The sequence below is a fragment of the Elephantulus edwardii genome, unplaced genomic scaffold, assembly GCF_000299155.1.
Source record: "Elephantulus edwardii isolate Elephantulus edwardi_28Jun2011 unplaced genomic scaffold, EleEdw1.0 scaffold00264, whole genome shotgun sequence".
NCBI lineage: Eukaryota > Metazoa > Chordata > Mammalia > Macroscelidea > Macroscelididae > Elephantulus > Elephantulus edwardii.
In genome coordinates this window covers 3,322,747-3,348,323 of record NW_006400014.1, presented here as the reverse complement: position 1 = coordinate 3,348,323, position 25,577 = coordinate 3,322,747, and the positions used below count along the sequence as shown (strand labels likewise).

General features: G+C 36.2%; 1 protein-coding gene across 4 annotated transcripts in view; it reads left to right on the top strand.

The window, feature by feature from the left end:
- VPS13C (vacuolar protein sorting 13 homolog C (S. cerevisiae)) overlaps nt 1–25,577 on the top strand; it is a 248,439-nt gene that overhangs the window by 213,669 nt on the left and 9,193 nt on the right. For 2 of the 4 annotated variants that reach the window (XM_006899645.1, XM_006899642.1), the window contains 8 exons: nt 5,155–5,236; nt 6,135–6,248; nt 7,311–7,386; nt 7,841–8,004; nt 9,467–9,512; nt 14,452–14,575; nt 17,160–17,274; nt 22,818–22,906. In XM_006899645.1, coding sequence (XP_006899707.1) covers nt 5,155–5,236; nt 6,135–6,248; nt 7,311–7,386; nt 7,841–8,004; nt 9,467–9,512; nt 14,452–14,575; nt 17,160–17,274; nt 22,818–22,906 — 810 coding nt within the window. Of the gene's footprint in view, nt 1–5,154; nt 5,237–6,134; nt 6,249–7,310; nt 7,387–7,840; nt 8,005–9,466; nt 9,513–14,451; nt 14,576–17,159; nt 17,275–17,916; nt 17,941–22,817; nt 22,907–25,577 lie in introns of those variants that run through there. The other 2 variants (XM_006899644.1, XM_006899643.1) reach the window with 1 other exon arrangement.

Genomic DNA, 25,577 nt, shown 5'->3' with positions numbered 1-25,577 from the left:
AGAACATTATCTGGAAGGCTGGCTCTTTGAGCAGCCCAAAGATTGGTGGAAGATTCATCAACAATCTGCATTATGTAGATAATACAACCCTGGTTCTGAAACTGAGGAGGACCTGAAGCACTTGCTGCAGAAGGTCAAGGACTGCAGCCTTCAATATGAATTGAAGCTCAATATTAAGAAAACAATGATTCTCACCACTGGACCAATTGGCAACATCAGGATGGATGGTGAAGAGATTGAGATTGTAAACAGCTTTAGTTTGCTTGGCTCCACAATTAACACTCTTGGCAGCAGCAGCCAGGAAATTAAAAGATGTATTGGGCTGGGAAAGTCTGTTGTCAGAGACCTCTCCAGAGTACTAAAGAGCAGTGCTTTCAGTCTGGAGACTCAGGTGCACCTGATCCAGGCCATAGTCTTTTCATTTACTTGCTATGCATCAGAGAGCTGGACAATGACTAAGGATGATAGAAGAAGAATTGATGCCTTTGAAATGTGGTGCCGGGTAAGAGTGTTCAATATACCATGGACTTGCTAGGAGAACAAATAAGTTTGTCTTAGAGGAGGTGAGACCAGGCTGCTCTTTGGAGGCAAGGATTCTGAATCTTTGTCTGACATACTTTGGATATATTGCAAGTTCTTGGAGAGGAACGTCATGCTTGGGAGGGTGGAGGGACAGTGCAAGAGAGGAAGGCCATCAATGAAATGGATTGATTGAGTGATTGGGGTAATGGGGATAGGTATGTCAGAGACAATAAGATTGGCACAGGATAGAGCAGGATTTAGGGCTGTTGTACATAGGTTTGCTATGAGTCGCAGGTGACACCACGGCCCATAACAACAACAAAAGATTGCATTATAATAAAAGGGAAAATTTAATTCTTTTATTTTATAAATTGAGATCATGTTTTGAAACTGCTATATTTAGAAATATATGAGAGGATATGTGACATTTCAGCATGATCATGTGTCAGAGTATAGAGAATAAGAACTCATTAGTACATGTAGTATGACAGTACTTACATGTGCCGAATAATTTTTAATTCAATGAATATTTATTGAATTTTGGAACAAATACTTGCTTAGGAGAGAAAATAATCCATTTAGATTATTACTTATTTCACATGTAAAGTGCCAAATTTCAGAAAAATTAAGGACTGAAAAAGTGAAAAAAATAATCATCTCTAAATAGAGGAATCTATTTGATTCTTATGCATGTCATTACGTGAGATCCATGTGAATAGCCTGCATTTATGTTTCATATAGAAGGTATTTGCAGTGATGAATAAATCATTGAATGTGCAGAACCCTATCATTCTATCTCCAACCGCATTTCTCTACTTAGCCCATATTTTCCAGCTACTGATCCTTCTTCCCTGTTCCCAACTTTTGCGTTCCAGTTGCCCATTATTATCAGTGCATCTTGATTGCATGTTTGATCAACTTCTGACTGCAAAAGTTGGTAGAAATCTTGTTTCTTCCTCTTTGGCTCTAGTTGTTCGTGCATATATTTGAATGATAGTGGTATTCACTGGACTTCGTTGTATGCATATGGATATTATCCTGTCGCTCACCACATTATATTTCAGGATCGATCTAGAAATGACTTTCTTAGTTATGAAACCAACCCATTCATCACCTTTTCATCCCTGGCATAGTAAATCATATAATTGTCTGATTCAGAATGTCCCATGCCAAGCCATCTAATTTCGCCAATACCTAGTATGTCAATATATATGCGTTCCATTTCTTTCTTAACAATGTCCCATTTTCCTACATTCATGCTTCTCACGTTCCACGTGCCAATCACTAGTGTCTGCTTATAGCTGTTCCTTCATCTCTGTATTTCCGTTTCTAAGATCTCAGTCTCAATTGCCATGTCTGCTAGTCCAAGTGATAGTCTAAGTGTGCTCTGTTGTACATAGGATTTTCGAAGGCCTGTTTTTTCAGAAGTGGATGGCCAATCCTTCTCCCTAGTCTGTCTCAATCTTTAAATATATATAATAGTATCTGACAGACAAGCATTCCACAGAAAAGAGCAGATGAAAGACAGTTGCCCAGTGATAGCATTGATCTCACCTGATGGCATGCATAGGAAAAAAAAAAGATTGCATTTGTGGAAGGCTCAGTGGAGAAGCTCAGTATCAGCAGTTGAAACCAGGCCTGGTGCTGATTGTGGGACAGACCTCCAACTACTCATAGGCAAGTTCAGGCTGAAGTTGGGGAAAATTAAATAAAGTCCACGGGAACCCAAATTTGATCTTAAGCCTATCCCACTCAAATTTCAAAACCATCTCAGGAACAAGTTTGAGGCCTTGAGCACCAATGAGCATAGGCCAAATGAGCTCTGGGAGGATATCAAGAAAATTGTCCATGAAGAATGCAAAAGATCATTACAAAGGCTGAAAAAGAAGAAAAGACCAAGATGGATGTCAGAAGAGACTCTGAATATTGCATTAGAGCGCCGAGAAGCCAAAGCTGAAGGAAGAAACCAAGAAATCAAAGAGTGAAATAGAAAATTTCAAAAGGCAGCCCAGGATGACAAAGCAAGATACTATAATGAATTGTGCAGAGAGCTGGAATCAGAAAATCAAAAGGGCCGAACTCGCTCAGTGTTTCTTAAGCTGAAGGAGCTGAAAACAAATTCAAGCCACAGGTGGCACTATTTAAGGATACTTTGGGTAGAATGTTAAATTATCCAGGAAGTATCAAGGGAAGATGGAAGGACTACACAGAGTCACTGTTTTAGAAGGAATTGGCTGACAAAGAAGAATTTCATGAAATGACATATGAGCAAGAGCCTATGGTGATGAAGGAGGAAGTTCAAATTGCTCTGAAGGAATTGGCAAAAAACAAGGCTCCAGGAATTGGCGGCATATCAATTGACATATTTCGATAGAAAGACACTGCCCTGGATGTGCTCACTAAGTCGTGCCAAGAAATCTGGAGAACAACCAGCTGGCCCACTGACTGGAAAAGATCGGTATTTGTTCCCACTCCAAGGAAAGGTGACCCAACAGAGTGCGTAAATTATTGAACAATATTATTAATATCATATGCAAGCAAGATTCTGCTGAAAATTATCCAAAAACGTTTGGAACAATATGTCAACAGAGAACTGCCAGATGTACAGACTGGATTTAGAAGAGGTTGTGGTACTAGGGATATTATAGCTAATGTTAGATGGATCTTGACAGAAAGCAAAGAATACCAGAAGAATGTCTATCTGTGCTTCATTGACTATGCAGAGGCTTTTGACTGTGTGGATCACAACAAGCTATGGCTGACTCTGAGAAGAATGGGAATACCAGAACATTTGATCGTGCTAATGTGAAACCTATACTTGGACCAAGAGGCAGTCGTCAGAACAGAGCAAGGAGATACTACATGGTTCAAAACAAGAAGGGGGTCTATCAGGGATGTACTCTGTCTTCATACCTTTTCAATCTGTATGCAGAACAGATCATCCGAGATGCTAGGCTGTACAAAGAGAAATGTGGCATCAGGATTGGTGGAAGAGTCATCAACAACCTGCGTTTATGCAGATGACACACCCTGCTTGCTGAAACTGAGGAGGACCTGAAGCGCTTGCTGCAGAAGGTCAAGGACTGCTGCCTCCTATATGGATTGAAGCTCAACATCAAGAAAACAAAGATTCTCACCACTGGGCCAATTGGCAGCATCAGTATGGATGGTGAAGAGATTGAGATAGTTAACAGTTTTAGTTTGCTTGGCTCCACAATCTCTTGGTAACAGCATCCAGGAAATCAGGAGACAAATTACATTGGGAAAGTCGGCTGTGAGGGACCTCTCAAGAGTACTGAAGAGCAATGATATCAGGCTGAAGACTAAGGTGCGCCTGATCCGGGCTATCGTCTTCGCAGTTATGTGCTATGCATCAGAGAGTTGGACAGTGAATAGGGTTGATAGAAAGAGAATTGATGCCTTTGAGCTGTGGTGCTGGAGAAGAGTATTGAATATACCATGGACTGCTAGGAGAACAAACAGGTTTGTCCTAGAGAAGGTGAAGCTGGAATGCTCCTTGGAGAGGGACATCATGTTTCGCAGAGTGGAGGGGCAGCGAAGAAGAGGAAGACCTTTGATGAAATGGATCGATTCTGTGACTGGAGCCGTGGGAATAAGTGCGTTTGAGATGGCTAGGTTGGCACAGGATAGAACTGTGTTTAGAGCTCTTGTATATAAAGTCGCTATGAGTTGGAAACGACTCAATGGCACATAACAACAACAACAACAAATAGAGGAAATCTTTTTAGATTTAAAAGGAATGGGAAAATATAACAGAGTACATAAAATTATTCATTTTTAAGAAAAACATCATTGAAATAAATTATAAAACAAATGACTGGAAGAATAAAATAACAAGGTAGAGAAGGACTCATTTGTTTTACTAAAAATTAATAAGAAAAACCTGAAAATTCCTTCAACAGTATAATGGTCACAATGCAGAGTATTTACCACTGTAGATTCCATTAACAGTATATTGAATATAAAAAGACCCAAAATAAACAATATAATGGTCCAAAGACAATAAGAAATTTACAAAAGAAAAAATACAGTGGATAATAGATATTTATAATCACTTACCTTTTTAACTTACCAAATAATGCCTACAAATTACCAGATATTTCCAGATATAAACAGCTCTGTTTTTAGAGGTATGAGTTTTAGAAATAGAATACTTCCTCTTTTTATTATTCTGATTAAGTGAAATGTAATAAAACCGTAAGTCTCTTTTTTGTAGTCTTTCAGAAATTTTTATTTTAATTCAGTCCACACAATCTTGAAATGCAAAAGACTCATATGGATAATTTAATTATACAGAAAATTGGGAATGTCTAACAGAGGATTGACTGAGATGGATTGACACAGTAGCTGGGATAGGTCTGTCAGAAGCAGTGAGAATGGCCCAGTTTGGAGCAGTGTTCAGGTTTATTGCACATGGAGGCACTGTAAGCTGCCTGCAACTTATTGGCACATAACATTAGAGGAATATAGCCACATGGAAGAATGATACACAGTCATTAAAAAGGGTTATATAGAATTTTCTATAAGATAGATCCTTATGGATAATGTTGCATAGAAAAGACATACAAATGTTTTTAAACAGTTGAATTTTTCTTTTTTTCTTCCTTTCAGACTTGGTTATTATGAAATTCGGTATCAGTTTTACAAGAGAGATCAGCTCATTCAGAGTGTTGTTAGACATTATAGTGAACAGGTAATTTCCTATTATGAGTCATAAATAGTGTGCATGATATAATAACAAAACAAAATATATGATATTATATAGTATGTAATAATGTGTAATTAACAATTGATTAGTAGTAGTTTTCTTGAGTGACTTTCATTTCTTTAATCTTTATTTCCTCTGTACATCTTTTTTAAAGTTTCCTCTTCTTTTTTCCATTTGTGATTATACAGTGACAATTTTTTGGAAAAAATAATAGCCTAGGGTTCATTGAATTTCATTTCTTCAGAGACTATACTTGCTTAGTCTACTGGAATTGTGAGAGAAAACCTGTGCCGGTTTCCTCCTGCCTCAGATGTCACATGAAGGCACATAGTCATTAAAGGCTTCTTGTCATTACTATACCTGGGACGTCCAGTACGACAGTGTCTATTCTTCCTTTGATGAAAGCTCTTTCTTGTATGATGTGTATAGACAATGTGGTTATTATATTTCAAATAAAGATGTATTTTCACTTTTTTTTTTTGTTTTGGTCTCTAATCATTCACCACCTATTTCAATAGTTACAGCGATGATGAGATAATAGTAACAATTACTGAATTATGTATTTTACCCAGTATGCATATTAAGTCATACAAGGTCAACAGGAATTCTTATTTTATAGTTGAGAAAACAAAGGTCTATAAAGCTAAGTGACATTTCAAAGGTCTCATAACTGATAAATGGCAGACCTGTGCCTCAGACCAAATAAATTACTATCAGAGTGCCTGGCATTTAGTAAAAGATCAATTAATGGACATAAGTCTGATTACTTCATCTTTTTGGCATATACCAAATTTAATTGATAATCTCCCATTTTCCCCTATATTTTTCATATTACGTCTTGGAATGGTTGTACAAGACTTAATTTACTTTTTTTTTTCTTTAGTTCTTGAAACAGATGTACGTTCTTGTGTTGGGTTTGGATGTGCTTGGAAACCCATTTGGATTGATTAGAGGTTTGTCTGAAGGAGTTGAAGCTTTCTTCTATGAACCCTTCCAGGTATTTTTTTCTTAAAAAATTTTAAGCCTAAGGATAAAAAAGTGAATTTTTAATTTCTTGACAGCTTAGTGAAAATATGTATTTTAATTATATCTGAAAATTTAACAATGTCCAAATAACAAAACTCTGTAAGTTTTGTATTTTTTATTTAAAAAGCCTTGATATGACACTGAAAAATTGTTCTAGAATTGAAATATCCAAAGGGAGTTCTGGTGGCCTAGTGGTAGAAGTTGCACTGTAATCCCAAAAGCATGTGGTTCACAGTGACCAGCTGCTCGCATGTGGTTCACAGTGACCAGCTGCTCTGTGGAAGATGGGCATTCTCCACTCTTGTGATTTACTGCTTCTGAGAACCCTCTGGAGGGTCAGCTAGGAGTCAGTTATGACTCAGTGGCACACAGCAACAATAACAACAAGTAGTAGAGATGCCCGTGCTTGCCAGGATTTAATGCAGTTGTAAGGACATTTGAGATCTAGATAGATAGAGGAAGGCAATTTTAAGACCATTTTACCACTTGGAAAATAGTGGTAATATGTTAATAGTGTTAGAAGATGACTCTGTCTTCTACTCAAGTTTGATTTAAAGACCCATGCCCAAAGTGGTGAGGGTTTTGGAAGGAAAAGAAAATAAATGGGAAAGCAAAAGTGCCAAAAATATGCGGCTGAGCTTGCTCTCTCAACTTTGCTACCAGTGGAGTTTATAAGTCAGAGGGTTTTTTTGGTGTTGGGAGGTCAACTCTAAATTGTGACTGGAGCCAGTGATATTCTTCTACACATTTTTTTCCTTCTGAGTTTGAATTTGCTGAACTCAGGGGATTTGAAAATGTTTTCAGTGTAATAGATAGCTATTTACAGTACTTTTTGGAGTAAAAGGTGAAAGTTGTTTTTAAAAATTCTTCATCCTTAGTGTTAGTGGAAACACTAATATTAATTTAAAAGTCTTATTACTTATTAAAGAAGTTTTTGTTTACTATTGCTAATTAAAAGCCCTGATACTTGTTTGAACTTTAAGTAGAAAATTTCTTCTTTTATGTGTTTATTTATTAATTTTTTTAATATCAGGGTGCTGTTCAGGGTCCAGAAGAATTTGCTGAGGGCTTAGTGATTGGAGTAAGAAGCCTGTTTGGACACACAGTAGGTTTGTATCACATATGTGTGTGCATGTGGGTTTTATAATCATTATTACAAAATATGTAATTCCTGAAAAACAAATACTCATATTTAATAAACGAGAGACTAGTCTCATAATCATTTGTAAAAGACATGTTCTTTTTGTAAATAGAAAATAACACAGACTCCTCCCTGGTTTTACTTTTATGTCTGGGTAGAATTGAGTCATGGCCCTTCTTAAATAGATTCATATCTTGATTAGTGGGAAATAGAAAAATTAAATTTTTGTTTTAAGCATATTTATTAGTTTAAAGCAAAAGCTCTGGCCCCATAAATGGTCATTCCCAGTTAGAATATGCTTGGTGGCAGAGTCCGCCAGCAGTAGCACCAACATTAATGTAAAGTAGTTCCATCTGTGCAACAATTGTGATAACCTTCTTTAGAAGGAACACGTGGTTTAACTTCCCTGGGCCTCTGGCTAGGTGGTGCAGCAGGAGTTGTCTCTCGCATCACTGGGTCTGTTGGAAAAGGTTTGGCAGCAATTACAATGGACAAGGAATATCAACAGAAAAGAAGAGAAGAAATGGGTCGGCAGCCTAAAGATTTTGGAGACAGCTTGGCCAGAGGAGGAAAGGGCTTCCTGAGGGTAAGTCTCTGGTGAATCTTCAAGAAATTCTCAACTTCTGTGTCTTCTGTATGCATTCTAGTTAGCTGTGTGAAATTTTAACTACTATTTGAGAGCCTAGTTCTGTTAGAGAAGCAGTAGTGATAAACTGTGGACTTTCCTAGTAACTTTTTGGCTCCAATTCTCACTGTCAGCACCATTCATTATCTTTCTTCTAAATCCCAGACTTTGGCATTTGGATTAGAGTGAAAATACAATGATAGCAGGTTAACACTAGAGGCAAATGTGGCAAATGGTTGTAACTAGAGGGAGGAAGAGTTCATCATCAAGACACCATCATCAGTAGTAGGGAGCCCTGGTGGCCTCAGTTGTAAGAAGCTGCAAATCCACCAGGTGCTCCACAGAAGGATGGGCAGTCTCCTCCCATGGATTTATTGTCTCCGAAAACCACTAGAGGGTCAGTATGGATGAGTTTCAACTTGGCATATAGCAACAACAGTGGAAGGGATGTACTGACAAACTAAGCACTACCTTTCATTACATTAAAAATATTTCAAGTGATGTATGAACCATGTTCTCCTTATAAGTAATTTAAGCATTATAAATAAGACTAGAATACTTTTTGGTTACTATTTCTCTTCCCACAGAGTCTTATCTTTCCATTTCCTTTCTATATACATGTCTATAGAAAGTTTTATACTGCCATTACTAGGGAGCACTGGTAGCCCAGTAGTAAGAAGCTGCAGTCCTATAGGTACACAGTTCGAATCCACCAGGTGCTCCGTGGGACAAAGATGGGCAGTCTGCTTCCGTGTGATTTACTGCCTCTGTAAACCCACTGGAGAGTCAGCTCTGGGTCCATTTCAACTCAACAGCGTACAGCAACCACACCACCACACTTGACAGTTATTAAAAATGTATAAAGCTTATGTTAATGTTTTAAATTTGAGAACAATTTCCATAAACTAATTGTGACGATATTTGTTAATACTATATTCTGTGTACTCTCAAGTGCTTTCTTTGTAAGGTAATAATTTACAATTCTTTGGAGGATCCTTCATTTTCACTTTTTACACTAGCACCAAGTTACAAAGTAACCTCATTAAAATTGGATATAAAATTTCAGTGATTATTTTTCTTAATTTATTTAATTTACTATTGTGAAATCCAAAACATAAAGATTTAAGGAGTCAAATGCTCATCGTTCCCTAGCTCATGGTACCCAAACCAGATTTATAATTTTTTCACTTACTTTATTATTTGTTCTTATATAAAATTATCTCATGCCTACAAGGAAATTTCATTTAGAATGTACTATGGTATAACGTTTTTAAAGTCACTATATATTTTGTACAGCTTATGAAGTACTCATTATTTTTCGCTTCCTAAAGTATTTCCAGTGTGTATGTAGAGTCCTCTAGTGGTTGATTTAAAATTAAGCACCTTCTATTAGGGCCAGAAATTGACCATTTCTTTCTTTCAGGGAGTTGTTGGTGGAGTGACTGGAATAATCACAAAACCTGTAGAAGGTAGGCTGAAAATATTTCCTTTCTGTGTCAGTCTGAAGGGTTTATACATGGTGAGCATAATACATGCTATTGCTACTAGACTTTTGATTGAGAGAATTACTGATTTACATTCATAATTTCAAATTATTATTTAATGAATATACTTAGAAAGTGGAGAGACTAGTAATTTAAATTTTGAATGATTTATTCAGCAGAGATCTACCTATCATCCATCTATCTATCTATCTATCATATATCTTACCTTGTTTTAGAGCCTCACTAATGATCAACTGCTTTTTTAATCTACTAAAAAAGCAGTCTGTTATTCATTGTAATTTCTTGCAAAACTCAAGCTCTCTTCTTTGCAGAAGCTTCTAAGCTGATTCTAATATATATAGCTCTGGTGGCCTACTGGCAAGAAGCTGCCCTGCAATCCCGAAGGCATGAGATTCGAGGTCACCAGCTGCTGTGAAGGAAAAGGATGGGCAGTCTTCTCCTGTGTCGTTAACTGTCTCTGAAAACCCACCAGACGGTCAGCTAGGGTTGGTTCTGACTTGATGGTATACTATACACACACACACACACACATACATATACACATATATATCCATCCTCACTTATATAGTCAATTGATGTTGAGATAATTCAGTCAGGAAGTGATGCTGAGATATCTGTGTCAAGAACTCAACATAACTCCTTGCTTGTGAAATCAGAACCAACTCATATCTGACCCTTAATTGTGGTTCCAAGACTCCAAATCACACAGGAGACTGCCCATCTTTTCCCCATGAGACAGCTGGAATCTACATGTAAAAGACTGAACTTAGATCTTTTTCTCCACTATTCCCAAAACAACACAAAATGGACTATGAACCTAAATTTAAGGGCAAAAAGTATAAAATTCTTAGAAGAAAATACAGTTGCAATTCTTTATAATCTGCATTAGCCAAAATCTTCCCACATATGACACCACAAGTATATATTCTGAACTACAGGGTGGTGAGTGAGATGATAATATTCATATGCTTAAAAGAAAGACCAGTTAATAAGTTTATTTTTAAAATATATGCACCAACTACTAGTCAAAGAAATTGACATTTTTTTACTAATTTTAGTAGTCTGAAATTGATAAAGTATGCAACCAAAATATATCGATAATTATTAGTGATTAGGATGCATATGTTGGAAACAAAAAAGGATTGATAGTTGGGAAATATGTCCTTGGTGGAAGAAAAAGAACCAAGAAAAATTTTACAAGACCAACACCTAACTCTGCAAATATATTTTTTTCAATAATGTTAATGGCAATTATACAAGTGGACCTAATCAAATGGAATAAACAGTAATTAAGTTGATTTAGTCTGTGGAAGGAGATGCTGGAGAAGCTAAAGATAACTCGTTAGGACAAGGCCAGGGCCACCTGTAGAACATGCCCCTGGCCACCTGTAGAACGTGCCATCAGTTGATCATGTGCCTGTTGAAGTTAAACCTGAAGAAAATGATAATTAGTCCACAAAAGCCACAGTACAATTTTGTGTTTAGCCTTTATTTAAAATGTAAAAATCTTCTAAAAAATGGGTTTAAGTACATTAAAAATGAATGACCAAAGACCAGACAAGGAGTGAGAGGACATAATACATAAAGAAAACAAAAGGTCATTAAAAAGCCAGTGAAGAAAGAAAAGACCAAAATGGATGTTAGAAGAGACTCTATGGCTTGCTCTTTAACAAATGGAAGCTAAATAAATGGAAGAAATAGTGAAGTAAAAGGACTGTACAGAAGAGTCAAAGAACAATATGAGAAGATAAAATATGACTGTGAAATACATAAAAAGATCTCCAGTTAAAAAAATCAAAAGAGAAGAATGTGAATGGCATTTTTAAACAGAAAGAACTGAAGGAAAAAAATTCAGACTTCATGTTTCAATGGTGAAGCATTGTATAGGCAAAATGTTGAATATCACAGAAATTAGACATGAAAGTGGAAAGAGGATAGTCAATGTCCCAAAAAGAAGTGGTCAGTGTTCCCCCATTCCTAAAGTTGATATGTGATTTTAGAATTAATGGCATTGAAGGAATAAATTCAACTAGCACTGGCATTGTTGAAAACCAAGATTCCAGGAATTGATAGAATAGTAATTAAGATGTTTCAGCAAAGGGATGCAACACTGGAAGCACTCATTTGTGCATGCCAAGAAATTTGAAAGAGTTTGACCAGCTGCATCTGAAAAGAAAATACATGGCATCTAATCCAAGCTGCTGTTTTCTGTTGAAAACATCTAAAACACAAGGATACAGATAAATGCAGTATAGAGATCCCCACAAGCAGAAGAATGTTCTACAGAAGCTTCTACATGCAGTAAGTAAAAGCCTCTTCATTAGACATAGCAGGTAAGCATTTGAATTTCAAGAGAGAGATGTCAGTTCATGAGTCACATATAATATCTATATTTCATAACGTGTATACATTTTTAATTGAAATGTAACTTTACTTGCATATATTTAAAATAATGATATATTTCATTTTTAGAATAACTTTGAATAAAGATTTTCAAAGTAGAAAAGAAATTTGAAAGACCTAAACAGTTTATTGTACATATTGTACATGGGAAAGTCTGCTGTTAGGGACCCCTCCAAAGTACTGAAGAGCAGTGGTGTCTCTCTGGAGACTAAGGTGCGTCTGATACAGGCCAATGTCTTTCCTATCACTTGCTATGCATCAGAGAGTTGGACAATGACTAAGGAGGATAGAAGGAGAATTGATGCCTTTGAGCTGTGGTGCTGGAGAAGAGTATTGAGGGTACCATGGACTGCTAGGAAAACAAACAGATTCATTCTGGAAGGGGTTAAATCGGGTGGCTCCTTGGAGGCAAGGATTCTGAGGCTCTAATATACTTTGGACATGTTGTAAGGAGGGACCAGTCCTTGGAGAGGGACATCATGCTTGGGAGGGTGGAGGAACAGCGCAGGAGGGGAAGGCCCTCTATGAGGTGGATTGATTCAGTGACTGGGATAATCGGGATGGGTCTGTCAGAGACGGTGCGATTGGCACAAGACAGAGCAGAGTTTAGGGTTGTTTTACATAGAGTCGCTATGAGTCAGAAGTGACTCAATGGCACATAACAACAACAACAGTTTATTGGAAGTGATCCATATATGTGTCCATTCTAAAGAAAGGTTATCCAATAGAATGAAGATAGAATAATAAAAAAAACCCATTAATATCACAAACAAGTAAAATTTTGATGAAGATAATGAAAAAATAAAGAGTACATCAATAAGGAGCTGCTAAAAAATTATAGCTGATTCAGAAGAGGATCTATATTGGTTATTAGATAAAAACAAGAAACAGTCAAATTTTAAAAAAAACCTCAAACTCCTTGATGTCAGGTTGGAGCCAGCTCATACCTGACCCTTTAACAGGTTTTCAGAGGCTGTACATCTCAGGGTAAGAGATAGTCCATCTATCTCTAGTGGAGCTGCTGGGAGACTTGGACTACCATAGTGGTCCCCCTTTGGGGGTAGCAGTGGACTCCCTATGGACTAAAAGAGATTTTACTCGCTGTTCACTAATTATGTTAAAGGTGTATGACTTTGTGGGTTGTATCTAATTATAGATAACATTGCAATGAATGGGAATTCCAACACTTAATTGTGCTTAATGCAAAACCTGTACATAAACCCGGATGCAAATATTTGAACAAGATACAGGGATTCTGTGTGGTTTTAAATCAGAAAAGGGTGCGTCATGCTTGTATCCTTTAACCATATCTGTCCAGTCTGTATTTGCTGAGCAAATAATTTGAGAAGCTGGACTATGTGAAGAAGAATGTGGTGTCAGAATTATAGGAAGACAGATCAACAACATGCAGTACTTAGGTGACACAGCCTTGTTTGCTGAAAGTGAAGAGGACTTAAAACAGTCACTAAAGATTAAAGACTCCATGCAGCTTCCCATATGAATTACACCTGCACATGTTGTTGCTGTTTTTGCCTTCGAGTCGAGCATGACTCCTTGCAACCCTATGAATAAAAGGCCTGAAACCCCTCTACAACTGTCAACATTTATCAAAGTTCACAGAGTTTCTAGAGACATAGAGAAAAACAGGTGGACCAATAGGCAACGTTGTGAGAGATGGAGAAAAGAGTAAACTGACCAGTGCATTTGAGCTAGCAGCACCCCTGCCTACAGACTGTCACCAGAGCTCAATGCTCAATAAAATATTATTAATCTATTAAATAATGAAGTGTATGTACATTTTATTAAATGGCAAGCCTGGAAAACATGCTAAAATTTTAAGAAGTCAATCATAAATGATAACGTTGTATATAACTCTGTGAAAAGTCCAGAATAGACAAATCCATAGAGACTAAAAGCAGGTTAGTTGCCTGGGACTTTGTATGGGAGACTATTAAGGGGAAACCAGGAGTGGTTTACAGGAAGAAATGTGTCATCTACATTGAACGGGTGCAGAGAGGAAAAGCTAACAGCACAACTGTCCATGTGGGCATTCACCTCTGCAAGGTGGTTATCACTGAGCTAAAACTGGACAAAGACAGAAAAAAGAGCCTGGAACGTAAAGCCAGATCTCACCAAGTTGGAAAAGGAAGGGCAAATACAAGGAAGAAACAATTGAGAAGATGGAGGAGTAAAATATTATTATATACAACTTCATTAAAAACTGAAAAGTTTTTTAAAAAACAGAGGTGCTTAGTCGCTTCCAGAGAATTCCTGAATCAGTAGGTCTGAGATGGGCTGAGGAATTTGCAGCTCTATTAGGCACCATGCATTGAGAGCTACTAATTTATCACATTAGCATTTAATTTAATTTTGTTAAAAAGTCAGCTCCAAGATTCTCCCAGTGTTCACTATTTATTTATTTATTCAGTATTTGTCAGTTTCAAAACTGCTTATTTGAAAATATATTTTTATTCATTACATATCTCTGGTTTTTCTCAAGGTGCCAAAAAGGAGGGAGCAGCTGGTTTCTTTAAAGGAATTGGGAAGGGACTTGTAGGTGCTGTGGCTCGTCCAACTGGTGGAATTATAGATATGGCCAGCAGCACTTTCCAAGGAATTCAGAGGTAATTGAGTACATTCTATGTGCAAGATTGATTTTTCATTATTTATTTTTATTTATTGTGTGCTGATTGTTGCCTGGAATACATAAATCTTGGTGATATTAGAAGCCATCGTAGTGAACAACAGATCTGAAATGTGTCCTCTCTTGCACCATCCTGGTGATTTTACATGCTTGAGTTCAAAGTCAGTCCCTGTGAGTGTCAGTCCATCTTGTTGAGTCCTCCTCTCTTTATCTAAATAAATCTCCACCTTTCCTAGCATAATGTCTTTTCACAAGAGCTGATCCCCCAAACACCATGCCCAAAGTACGTGAGACAGAGTTTCACCATCCTTGCCTATAAGGATCACCGTGGTTACATTTCCTCCAAGACAGACTTGTTTGCTCTTTTAGCAGTGTATGGGTTATTCATTGCTGTTGATTGCCATTGAGTTGAGCACGATGCATAGAGACCACATGAACAAAAGACTTGAAGCCTCTCTATAACTACCATTGTTTCTCAAAGTTCATAGGGCTTCCAGAGGCATGTTGTTTAGGAAGTGGATGCCACTCCTGCTTTCGAAGTTATTCAATACTCATTGCCAATACTGCAATTCAAAGACATTGATTTTTAATCAGTCTTTCTTAGTCATTGTTCAACTTTCAGTTGCGTACAAGGCAATTTAAAATGACATAGCTTGAATCAGACACTCCTTATTCTCGAAACTTGTATCTTTGCTCTTTTGCACTTTGGAGAGGTTTTTGACAGCAGATTTTCCCAGTACAACATGTTAATAAAAAATGAGTTAAGATACATAAATACCTTAGTTAAATACTTTGCCTGCTCTTAAGAATCTTAGACTATTTGAAATCTATGACAAATTCACAAGGTAGAGTATAACCAAAAGGAATTTTAAAAAATATAGTTTTACATTGCAATTTCTCATTTATGCAACTGCTAATTACTGGTACCTACTGTAATGCCACCTGGCCCACTGACTGAAGAGATCTATACTTGTTCCCATCCCAAAGAAAGGTGACCTGACAAGAGTGCAGAAATTATGAAACAGTATCATTAAGATCAGGTGCAAGCAAGATTCTGCTAAAAATTATCCAAAAATACATCAACAGAGAACTTCCAGACATGCAGGCTGGGTTTAGAAGAGGCAGTGGTACTAGAGATATTATAGCTAATGTTACGTCCATCTTGGCTGAAAGCAGAGAGTACCAGAGGAATGTCTGTCTGTGTTTCATTGACTATGCAAAGGCATTTGACTGTGTGGATCACAACAAACTGTGGCTGACTCTGAGAAGAATGGGAATCCCAGAACATTTGATTGTGCTTATATGTAACCTATACTTGGACCAAGCAAGGAAACACTTCAGGGTTCAAAATAGGGAAGGGTGTATGTCATGGATATGTCCTTTCTCCATACCTTTTCAATCTGTATGTGAAACAGATCATTTGGGAGACTGTATGAGGAGGAATGGGGTGTCAGGATCGAAGGAAGACTCATCAGCAACCTGAGTTATGCAGATGACACAACCCTGCTTGCTGAAACTGAGGCGGACCTGAAGCACTTGCTGCAGAAGGTCAAGGACTGCAGACTTCAATAAGGATTGAAGCTCAACACCATGTAAACAAAGATTCTCACCATTGGGCTGATTGCCAGCATTATGATAGATGGTAAAGAGATTGAAATTGTTAGCAGTTTTAGTTTGGCTCCACAATCATTACTCTTGATACCAGCAGCCAGGAAATTAAAAGAGGAATTGCACTGGGAAAGTCTGCTGTCAGGGACCTTTCCAGAGTATTGAAGAGTAATGATGTCAGTATGGAGACTAATGTGCCGTCTGATCCAGGCCATAGTCTTTACAATTACTTGCAATGCGTCAGAAAGCTGGACAATGAGAAGAGATGATAGAGAATTGATGCCCTTGAGTGGAGGTGCTGGAGAAGAGTATTGAATATATCATAGACTGCCAGAAGGACAAACAGGTTCATCCTGGAGAGAGTGAAGCCAGGCTGTTCTTTGGAGGTAAGGATTCTGAGGCTTCGTCTAACATACTTTGGGCATATTGCAAGAAGGGACCAGTCCTTGGAGAGGGACATCATGCTTACAAGTGTGAAGGGACAGCGCAAGAGAGGAAGACCCTCAATGAGATGGATTGATTCAGTGAGTGAGTGGGTTAATGGGGATAGATGTGTCAGAGACAATAAGATTGGCGCAAAATAGAGCAGGTTTCAGGACTATTGTACATAGGGTTTTTACTAGTTGCAGGCAACTTGATGGTATATAACAACAACAGCTATATGTGAAATATTTTGCTAGAGATTAAACATACAAGATGCAAAGGGTAGGCAACCTAATTCTGCACTTTTTTCTTTTTATTTTGTTAATGAAATAAAAGGAGGGAGGGGATTTAGGATTCAGAGAGACTTGATTTTTGTTAATTGTTAGGTTACTTTAGGGAAATTTTAGAAAGAATATGATTACTTTATCAAATATGGATGCAAAGAGGAATACAACCTTTTTAAATCAACATAGACATGTGCATCATTTTGGAAGATTCTCACACATTTTCTTATGTTCTTCTCTGTTACACAGGGCAGCAGAGTCAACTGAGGAAGTATCCAGCCTCCGTCCTCCTCGCCTGATTCATGAAGATGGCATCATTCGGCCATATGACAGACAGGAATCTGAGGGCTATGATCTATTTGAGGTAAATTTGATTCCTTATTATCATAACTAGAGTTTAATGGATGGGGTATTTTTAAGTTCCTGATTCATGAACTTGTATGAGGATTACACTATGAACATGATTTGTAGAGCAGAATTTGATGTTTTTAATTTTAGTATTATATGGTAAATGAGAATAACTGGTAAATTTATTCTGCATAAGAGCAGATGATCTTGAAATAAGCTGTGGGTTAGATCTCTGATTCTGTGATAATTAATTTAGATAATGTTAATTTTGGTCTACTTGTAGCTAATTGTTGGAATATCTTTGTTTCCACTATAAATCTAGATTCATTTAGGTAAACAGAAGCTGGCAGAGGACTACCTAAAATGATTTTTTACAATAACTACATACAATGATAATATTTTCAAACTTTTATTTTAGTTTGAACTTTGCTGCATTTAAATTATTTATAGGTGGGCAGGGTATGTATACACATGTGTTTAAGTTGCTAATCTCATATGAACGCCTTTCCCTCAGAATAAATTAATTAATACTGTCCTTTTGTGATTTTAAAATGAAATTATTCTTCATTGGTCTTAGCCTTTGCTTTTTATTATGTGATTGCATTTTGTCTTTATGCATGCTTCTAACTTTATTTTCTTTCTTTTTCTGCCTACACAGCAAGAACTGGAAATACAAGAGTAAATGTTTCCTATGCTACTACTTGATTTCATCCTTAAAAATAAAAACTGTGGTATTAATTGAGTGAATTGTTTAAAGCAAGGGTCAATTTTAGCTTTTTTCCCCCCCACAATTCTTAACGTTCATCTAAGTTCCATAGTAGTGGTTATAAATAAAAATGGTGGCATTCCTAGTAATACTATGCGGGAATAAAATTTTACTATAAAAGAGTAAAGGATATAGGAAATCAACTCACATCCATTTTTGAGTGAAGGACTTTATTGTGTTTTAGAAGCAAACACTTATGTTACCATATTGAATTTTTTTTTCTTTAGGGCACTCATGTCCATTTCAGGTGATGTTGGGGAAAAGAACAATTTTTATGCCCAGTCTAGTAACTTCATGTCTTATGTTTATGAGTCCTAATGATGGCATTGCATAAATCACCTTAAATTTACTAAAGTTATGAGACTATTACTTGGAGCATATGTTTTAATTATTGACATATCTATTGCTTGAGTCTATCATTCGACTGCAAATAAGAGTTGGCACGTGGATTTTGGGGATATGTTCCCATATATATCTTCAGTTCATTTTTAAAAAACACTCATGTGCTCTTTGCTAAATAGATGACAATCATTTTAAAAGTCTGCTACCCACATGCCCACTCTTTAGCATTTATGCTCTTGAAAAATTAAATCTCCTTTTTGGTTATGCTTATTTCCCAGTTGTTAGTTTTGATTAATGTAAATAGAATTTGGGTGTGACACTTGCATATACAGATACCTTTATTTTTTTTAAATCAACAGTTTTTACTTTGAATCTTATCCTTAAGTGTGAAAAAAATTAAGTTTTCATTTTGAAATTCAAGCTACTGTAGCTAATGTTTTGATTTTTGTTCTTATGGATGATAATGTTTCATTAAGTTTAGCAGTATTTTATCTAACAGTTTTCATGCTTGCCTCCAAAACTGAAACCAAAGTGTGCACATAGATTCAATATGTTACATATTTCAAGAGAGTGAAATTGCTAGCATACAACAGTCAACCTGGATTGTATGTAAAACCATAGTTATTATAAGAGCAAATTTAATGCCATATGTGTATATATAAAGATGTACCTTAAGGAAACAAGAATAACATCTAAATACCAAGTTAAAACTGGAGCTGACAAATTTTTCTTATGCCTTGATAATTGAAGATTGTAAAAAATATCACTGCATGTGCACAGTTTTCTCTGAGAATCAAACACAGTAATTAGAGTTACTGTCTTAATCACTAATAATTCTCCTTCCTTCATAGGTAAAAGTTACAACTTTTATTTTTCTTAAATATATTTAAGGTTTAAGTGTAAAACTTCATTTTTGAGAACGCTAACCTGAATTTTTCTTTACTTATTGTTTAATTATTTTGTTTATCTCTTTGTTACAAACATTCCCCTGATTTCCCTTTTTAAAAACTGTATGTCAGTAAGCACTGCAAGAAACTTTTTACTTTATTTTTTACTAAAATGTAAGGTATATTGCTACCTTGTCTGTTTTACTAGTTTTTGTTACATTATTGCACAACCTTTTAAACTTTAATGGTATTAAGATCATTGGAAGAAATTAAATAAATGTACATTAATTAGAGAATTTTATTGTTTTTCTCATAACTAGCAAGATGAAGTATGGATGATTAAGAACTTGGGCTGTTTCATCTTTTACTAGTCTTAGAATCAGTAATTGGGTAACAGATATTTATTATGTAGACAGTGTTGTTATTGTTGTTGATTTCCATCGAGTTGAGCGTGACTCATAGTGACCCTATGAACGAAAGGCCTAAAGCCTTTCTATAACTATCGTCATTTATCAAAGTTCATAGAGTTTCTAGAGGCATGTTGTTGAGGAAGTGGATGATGCCACTCCTGCTTCTGTTAGATATACAAAAATAAATTTTTAAAACCTGTCTTTATGGGACTAGGTATAACAAAATGTTCAATATTGAAATGCCCTAGAGTATAAAACTATGTTTTCCTAGCCCATGTAATATGGGTACATTCTAAATAGTCTACTGGAGATGTTTTTATTTACCTAATATCTTTTTCTTCTCCTAGTGAGTGTTCTTCCAAGTTCTTTAATTTAATATTCAGCTTTGAGTGTTATAAAATGTACTGTGTTTTTATGGGATACACTCTGTCTGCTAATTATCAATTCCCCTAGGATAGTTATTCTTTACATTTTAGTATATATATACTGCCAGTTTTAGGGAAGCTCTACTGGAATAGTCCGTAGGGAATTGCACTATTAAACCCAGAGATTTGCCTCTCTGTTGGTTCAAGTCCACCAGCTGCTCCTTGGGAGAAAAGTGGGCAGTCTCCTTTCATATAATTTACAGCTTCTGAAACCCACTAGAAAGTCAGTCATGAGTTAATTCTGACTCATCAGCAATCAGTAAATAGTAAAACTGCCAGTTTTCTTGAACATTCATCTTTGGTTTACATACTTGTGATAATACAGTACTGTACCTAAAATGCTGTTTCCAACTTTTACTATAAACCATTATTTTTTTTTCCCCATGTTCTTAGAAATGTTTCATTAACATTCTAAATTTTTGCCTTACTGTCTATTGAGGTAACCCTATTTGTATATTTTTCACCATTTTTGTCCTTAAAGTTGTTTCTGTTATCTTACTAACATGTGATCAACATTTTTATACATATTACTTTGTTTTATCATATATTATTTCCCTAGAATTTATTTGAAGGAATAGAATTATTTAAGATGTTTTTCCAAATGTTACCAAACTCCTAAACTTGAATTTTAGAAAGGAGCAGTGAATATGTTAGTCACTAATGTGGTCTGCTACTTTTCTGCTGCCATCAGTGACAGAATATCTTAATTTGAATGTTATACAGTGTAGGAGATTTTAAAATAGTGCTGAAACTGATATTTTCTGTACAGCTGTAATTAAGTGTGTTACGGTAGCAAATTATATCTTAAAAGTTCTTTTTGGTCAGCCATGGTGATGAAGTAAAACTGGCACAGACCCCAGTGTTTAAAATTTGGGTAATCCCAGAATGGTAAATGGAAATTCTAGATCATAGCCCTGGAAGAGGCATAGGAACCTTTCAGGAACCTGGTAAGTCAGAGATTGAATTATTCACAGAACTATGAAGAGTACCACCCATTCACAGCATGGTGGATTGCCGTTTTTCAGTTGAGCAATGCTGTGTGTAACTGCTTAAAATACGAAGACCAAGAGATTTGGTTGCTGTGCAACTCATATGCTGTCCTTGTTTTCTAAGAAGGAGATTTAACTTTTGAACAGATTTTTGACTTATTACACTTTTCCCCATCCCAATTATCAGTCTAGTTCATTCAGATTTTTAAAATTTTAGTCTCTTCCAATTTCACTTCTTCTCCTATGTCTGAAAGAGAAACAATTTGATGCCGTGGTTGGACTTTCAGTACCCTGGTAACTAATGGAAATGTATATAAAATGGAAACAGGGTAATACTTATTGAACATTACTTCACATATCTATGTTTTTTAATATTTTCCTAATTAAAAAATAAAAATAAATCCACTAAATTATCATATAAATTATTCATGTCTCTCTTTATAAAAATTAGAACATAAATATTAGATGATTCTATCTAAGTCACATGACTAAAATGTAAACAAGTGACTATTGCTGTGAAAACCATTTTCTTTGCTGATGCTCATTCTGAAGATGAGACTCCAGTTCTGGTCTGGGGACTTACCTTCCTTGTTTATGACTTTTTGTAATTTTAAGAGTAGGGACCAAATATATTTAGACATTGAGATAATAATAATAAAAAAATGTGCTTTTTTTCTTTTTAAAAATGTTGTCTTATTTGTTGTAAATTGTTAAAGTTTTATTTTTTAGGTATTTTTATATATTCTCCTATATTATCTCATTTAACCTATAATTATGTATTCTAGATAATGTCAATATAATATTTTATTAGCATTCATTATAAAAAAGGAACAATTTTTTTCTTTTAATGTAAATCTTTTCGCTTAAAGTCATAGTGTCTTTTAAGATAGTTGAATAGGAAAACAAATGTATTTTAATTTGCTTCTGTTTTTACTTGAATTATTTTGTGCTTTTATTTATTAGCGGTTAATCATGAATTGTATTATAATTAGCGACTAATACTGACAGCTTTATGTTCACATTATACTGCCATTACTGTTTTCTATTATTAATATAATTTCTTAGACAAATGTACTTTTATGTATGTTTAATCTATAAAGCCAATTATTTAAAACCATTAAACAATTTATCCTGAATGATTTGTATGTGTATACTGTGTATCACTGTATAAACCAGTTATTTTTTTTTCCAAGAGGTATAGTAGATCACTTAAAAAAGACTGATAAAACCCATGAGCCTCCTCTGTAAACAGGACCACCTGTCAGAATTGCATACTTTGTTGTAGAAGGTTCATAGGTCCCTACCCCAGCATCCTTCCATGTGCCCGGGTGGGGATAATAAACTGGTTTTATATTATGTTGTGATAATATAGCAGTGTTTATTTGTATATATTCAGTCTCATTAATGAAAATGTATGATTATTTCTGGTAGATACTTTAAAATGGTCTAATTTACTACAGACTCAAATATATTTTACTTGAAAATACCCTTGGTAAAAATTTAATACATTTTGTCTTCTCAGGTAACAGTGCAAGCTATTTTATGAACATGCTATGAATATTTTTCTAGTGTCATTTATCAGTCAGTAGAATCATGCTTTTACTAAGATTTTTCCAAACTGGCACTGTTAACAGTACTGGTAGATATTTTTAAATAGTCTGTATAAGCTGAGAAACAGTACTGGAAGTACCCCTTGGGTGCATGTGCTTCCCAAATACTAAACCTTGTCTCCTTTTTCAGAATCAGATCAAAAAGTTACAAGAAGAGACTTACCGATACCACTGTGCTGTTCCTGGAGGGAAGAAGACCGTCTTTATGGTTACAAATAGGTATTTTTGACTTGTGGTGTTTTTAAAGAATGTATCATAGTTGCATATATCTGAAATTTGAAATCACATCACAAATAGTAGTTGTTGATTAGTAGTAGTTTTCAGAGTAATATATTTTGTAGAATTAAGGCAAGGCACAGCAGGCAAAATTTGCCTTAGATCCTTCACTAATGTTACAAAAAAATATTTGGCTGGAGAGAAGAGAAAGGAAGGCTGAATTATCTCTAGAACTCAGACTGCTCCACATACCAGCTTTCTTTTGATCAGTCTGAATTGTCCAATAGTTGAGAGCTTGCACAGACAGTGCCTGAGCTATAAACTTCACTTTATGGACTCCTCCTGTTCTCCCTTAAATGTTATATAAATTTGCCCTTTTTTTTGTACCAATTGATTCAACCCCTGTTCTCAACATATTCTTTATTATGATCATCTTCTCTTGTCTCATGTGCAGCTTTTTTAAAAAATTTTATTTTATTATTTTTTGTGTGTGTACCATCAAATCAGATCTCACTGGCACAGGAGGAGATTGCTCCTCCTTCTCCAGCAGAGAATCTGGTGGATTTGAACGATGCACCTCTGGGATTGCAGTGTAGCTTTTTGCCACTAGGCCACAGGAGCTCCTCATGTACAGCTTTTAAAACATTGAGAAACCTGTGGGCCTTTCTTATCCTATGGTAATGCATTGTTGTTGTTGTATGCTGTTAAGTTAGAACCAACCAATGGCTCACCCTCTAGCATGTTTTCATAGGCAGTTTAATCCCACAGAAGATTGCTCATCTCCCGCAGAGCAGGGAGCACAGCTTCTTAACACTAGGCCATCAGAGCTCACCTACAAATTTTATTTAAAGACAGCTTTCATAATGGATCCCTTTGTAACCTTTGGGCTGCTTGTGTTGTGTCTTGTGCTTTGATGACAGTTTTTATGTGTTAATATTAAAAAATATATACATTTTCTGTAGTTATACAGTAGATAATGGGAATCAGGAGCTCTGGTAGTTAAGTGTTAAGATGTTGTCTCTGCCAACCCAGAAGCATACAGTTCAAATCCATCAGCTGTTTTAAGGGAGGAAGATGGGCAATCTCTACCCATGCAATTTACAGTCTCTAAAAACCCTCTCTAGAGGAGGGTCAGATGTGAGTCAGTTCCTACTCAATGATGCATGATCACAATGATAACAGTGGGAATTATGTAGGTTTTTTTTTAATCCGTTTTATGTTTTGAGATTTCTTTTGGACCCAATTAAAACAAGCGTGGAAGGAGGAGTGACATCCACTTCCATAATAGCTTGCCTCCTGAAACCCTATGAACCTGGAGAGAGGATGAAAGGCACCCAAGCGTCGAGGACTCCCCTTCCTAGGGTCGCTATGAGTCTCCTGCAACTCGACGGCACTTAGCAACAGCAACAACAATGTATATTAGTGCTTATTTGACTTAAGGCATTCTGTGATAATACTGTGATATCTACTTTAAATGTATGGGGGCATTTTAAATTAAATTGAAAATCATAGCAATTTAAAATCTAATCATCTACAGAGCTTTTTAGGAGGTAATTAGAACAATAGTAATAATTCTTGACTAGTACAATGTCCCTTTTCTAGACTCTGGCAGACGTTGTTGGTCAGAGTTAATTTTACTTATGGTGCTCTGTTTCACCATTTGTTGTTATTATGTGCTGTCGAATCACCTGTGATTCATAGCAATCATATATATGATAGCTCTGAACTCTGCCCTGAGCCAGTGTCACACTTACCTGCATTACCTCAGTTACTGTATCAATCCATATCATCTGGGGTCTTCCTCTCCTGCATTCTCCCTTCCACCCTTCCATGCATGATGTTCTTCTCCAAGGACTGGTCCTGCCTGGCCACGTGCCCAAAGTATGTGGGATAGAATGTCAAAAACCTTACCTCCAAAGAGAAACTAGGTTTTATCCTCTCCAAGACAGACCTGTTCTCTTGGCAGTCTATGGTATGTTTAGTACTCTTCTCCAGCAGCAAAGACATTGATGATTCTTCTGTCATCCTTAGTCATTGTCCAACTCTCTGATGCATAGCAAGTAATTGTGATGACCATGGTCTGTATCAAGTGCATCTTAGTCCCTAGACTTGTATCTTTACTCTTTAGGACTTTGGAGAGGTCCCTGACAGCAGACTGCTCCAATGCAGTTTGTCTTTTGATTTCTTTTGACTGCTGATGCCAAGAATGTTGATTGTGCCATGAAGCAAGCTGAAATTGTTAACAACTTCAACCTCTTCTCCATCTATCATGGTACCACTGTTTGGCCCCATTGTGAAAATCTTTGTCTTCTTGATGTTTAGCTTCAATCCATATCAAAGACTACCGTCATTGACCTTCTGCAGCAAACACTTCATGTCCTCTTCAGTTTCAGCAAACAAGGTGTGTCATGTGCATAATGCAGGTTGTTAATGAGCCTTATTTCAAACCTGATGCAACATTCTTCCTCATAAAGCCCAGCCTCCCAAATGACCGGTTATGCAAATAGATTGAAAAGGTATGGAGACAAGACACCTCGCTGACAGACTCCTTTCCTGATTTTGAACCATGCAGTTTCCTTGCTCTGTTCTGAGGACTGCTTCCTAGTCCAGGTATAGGTTTCACATAAGCACAATCAAGTGTTCTGGGATTCCCATTCTTCTTAAGCTTAGCTAC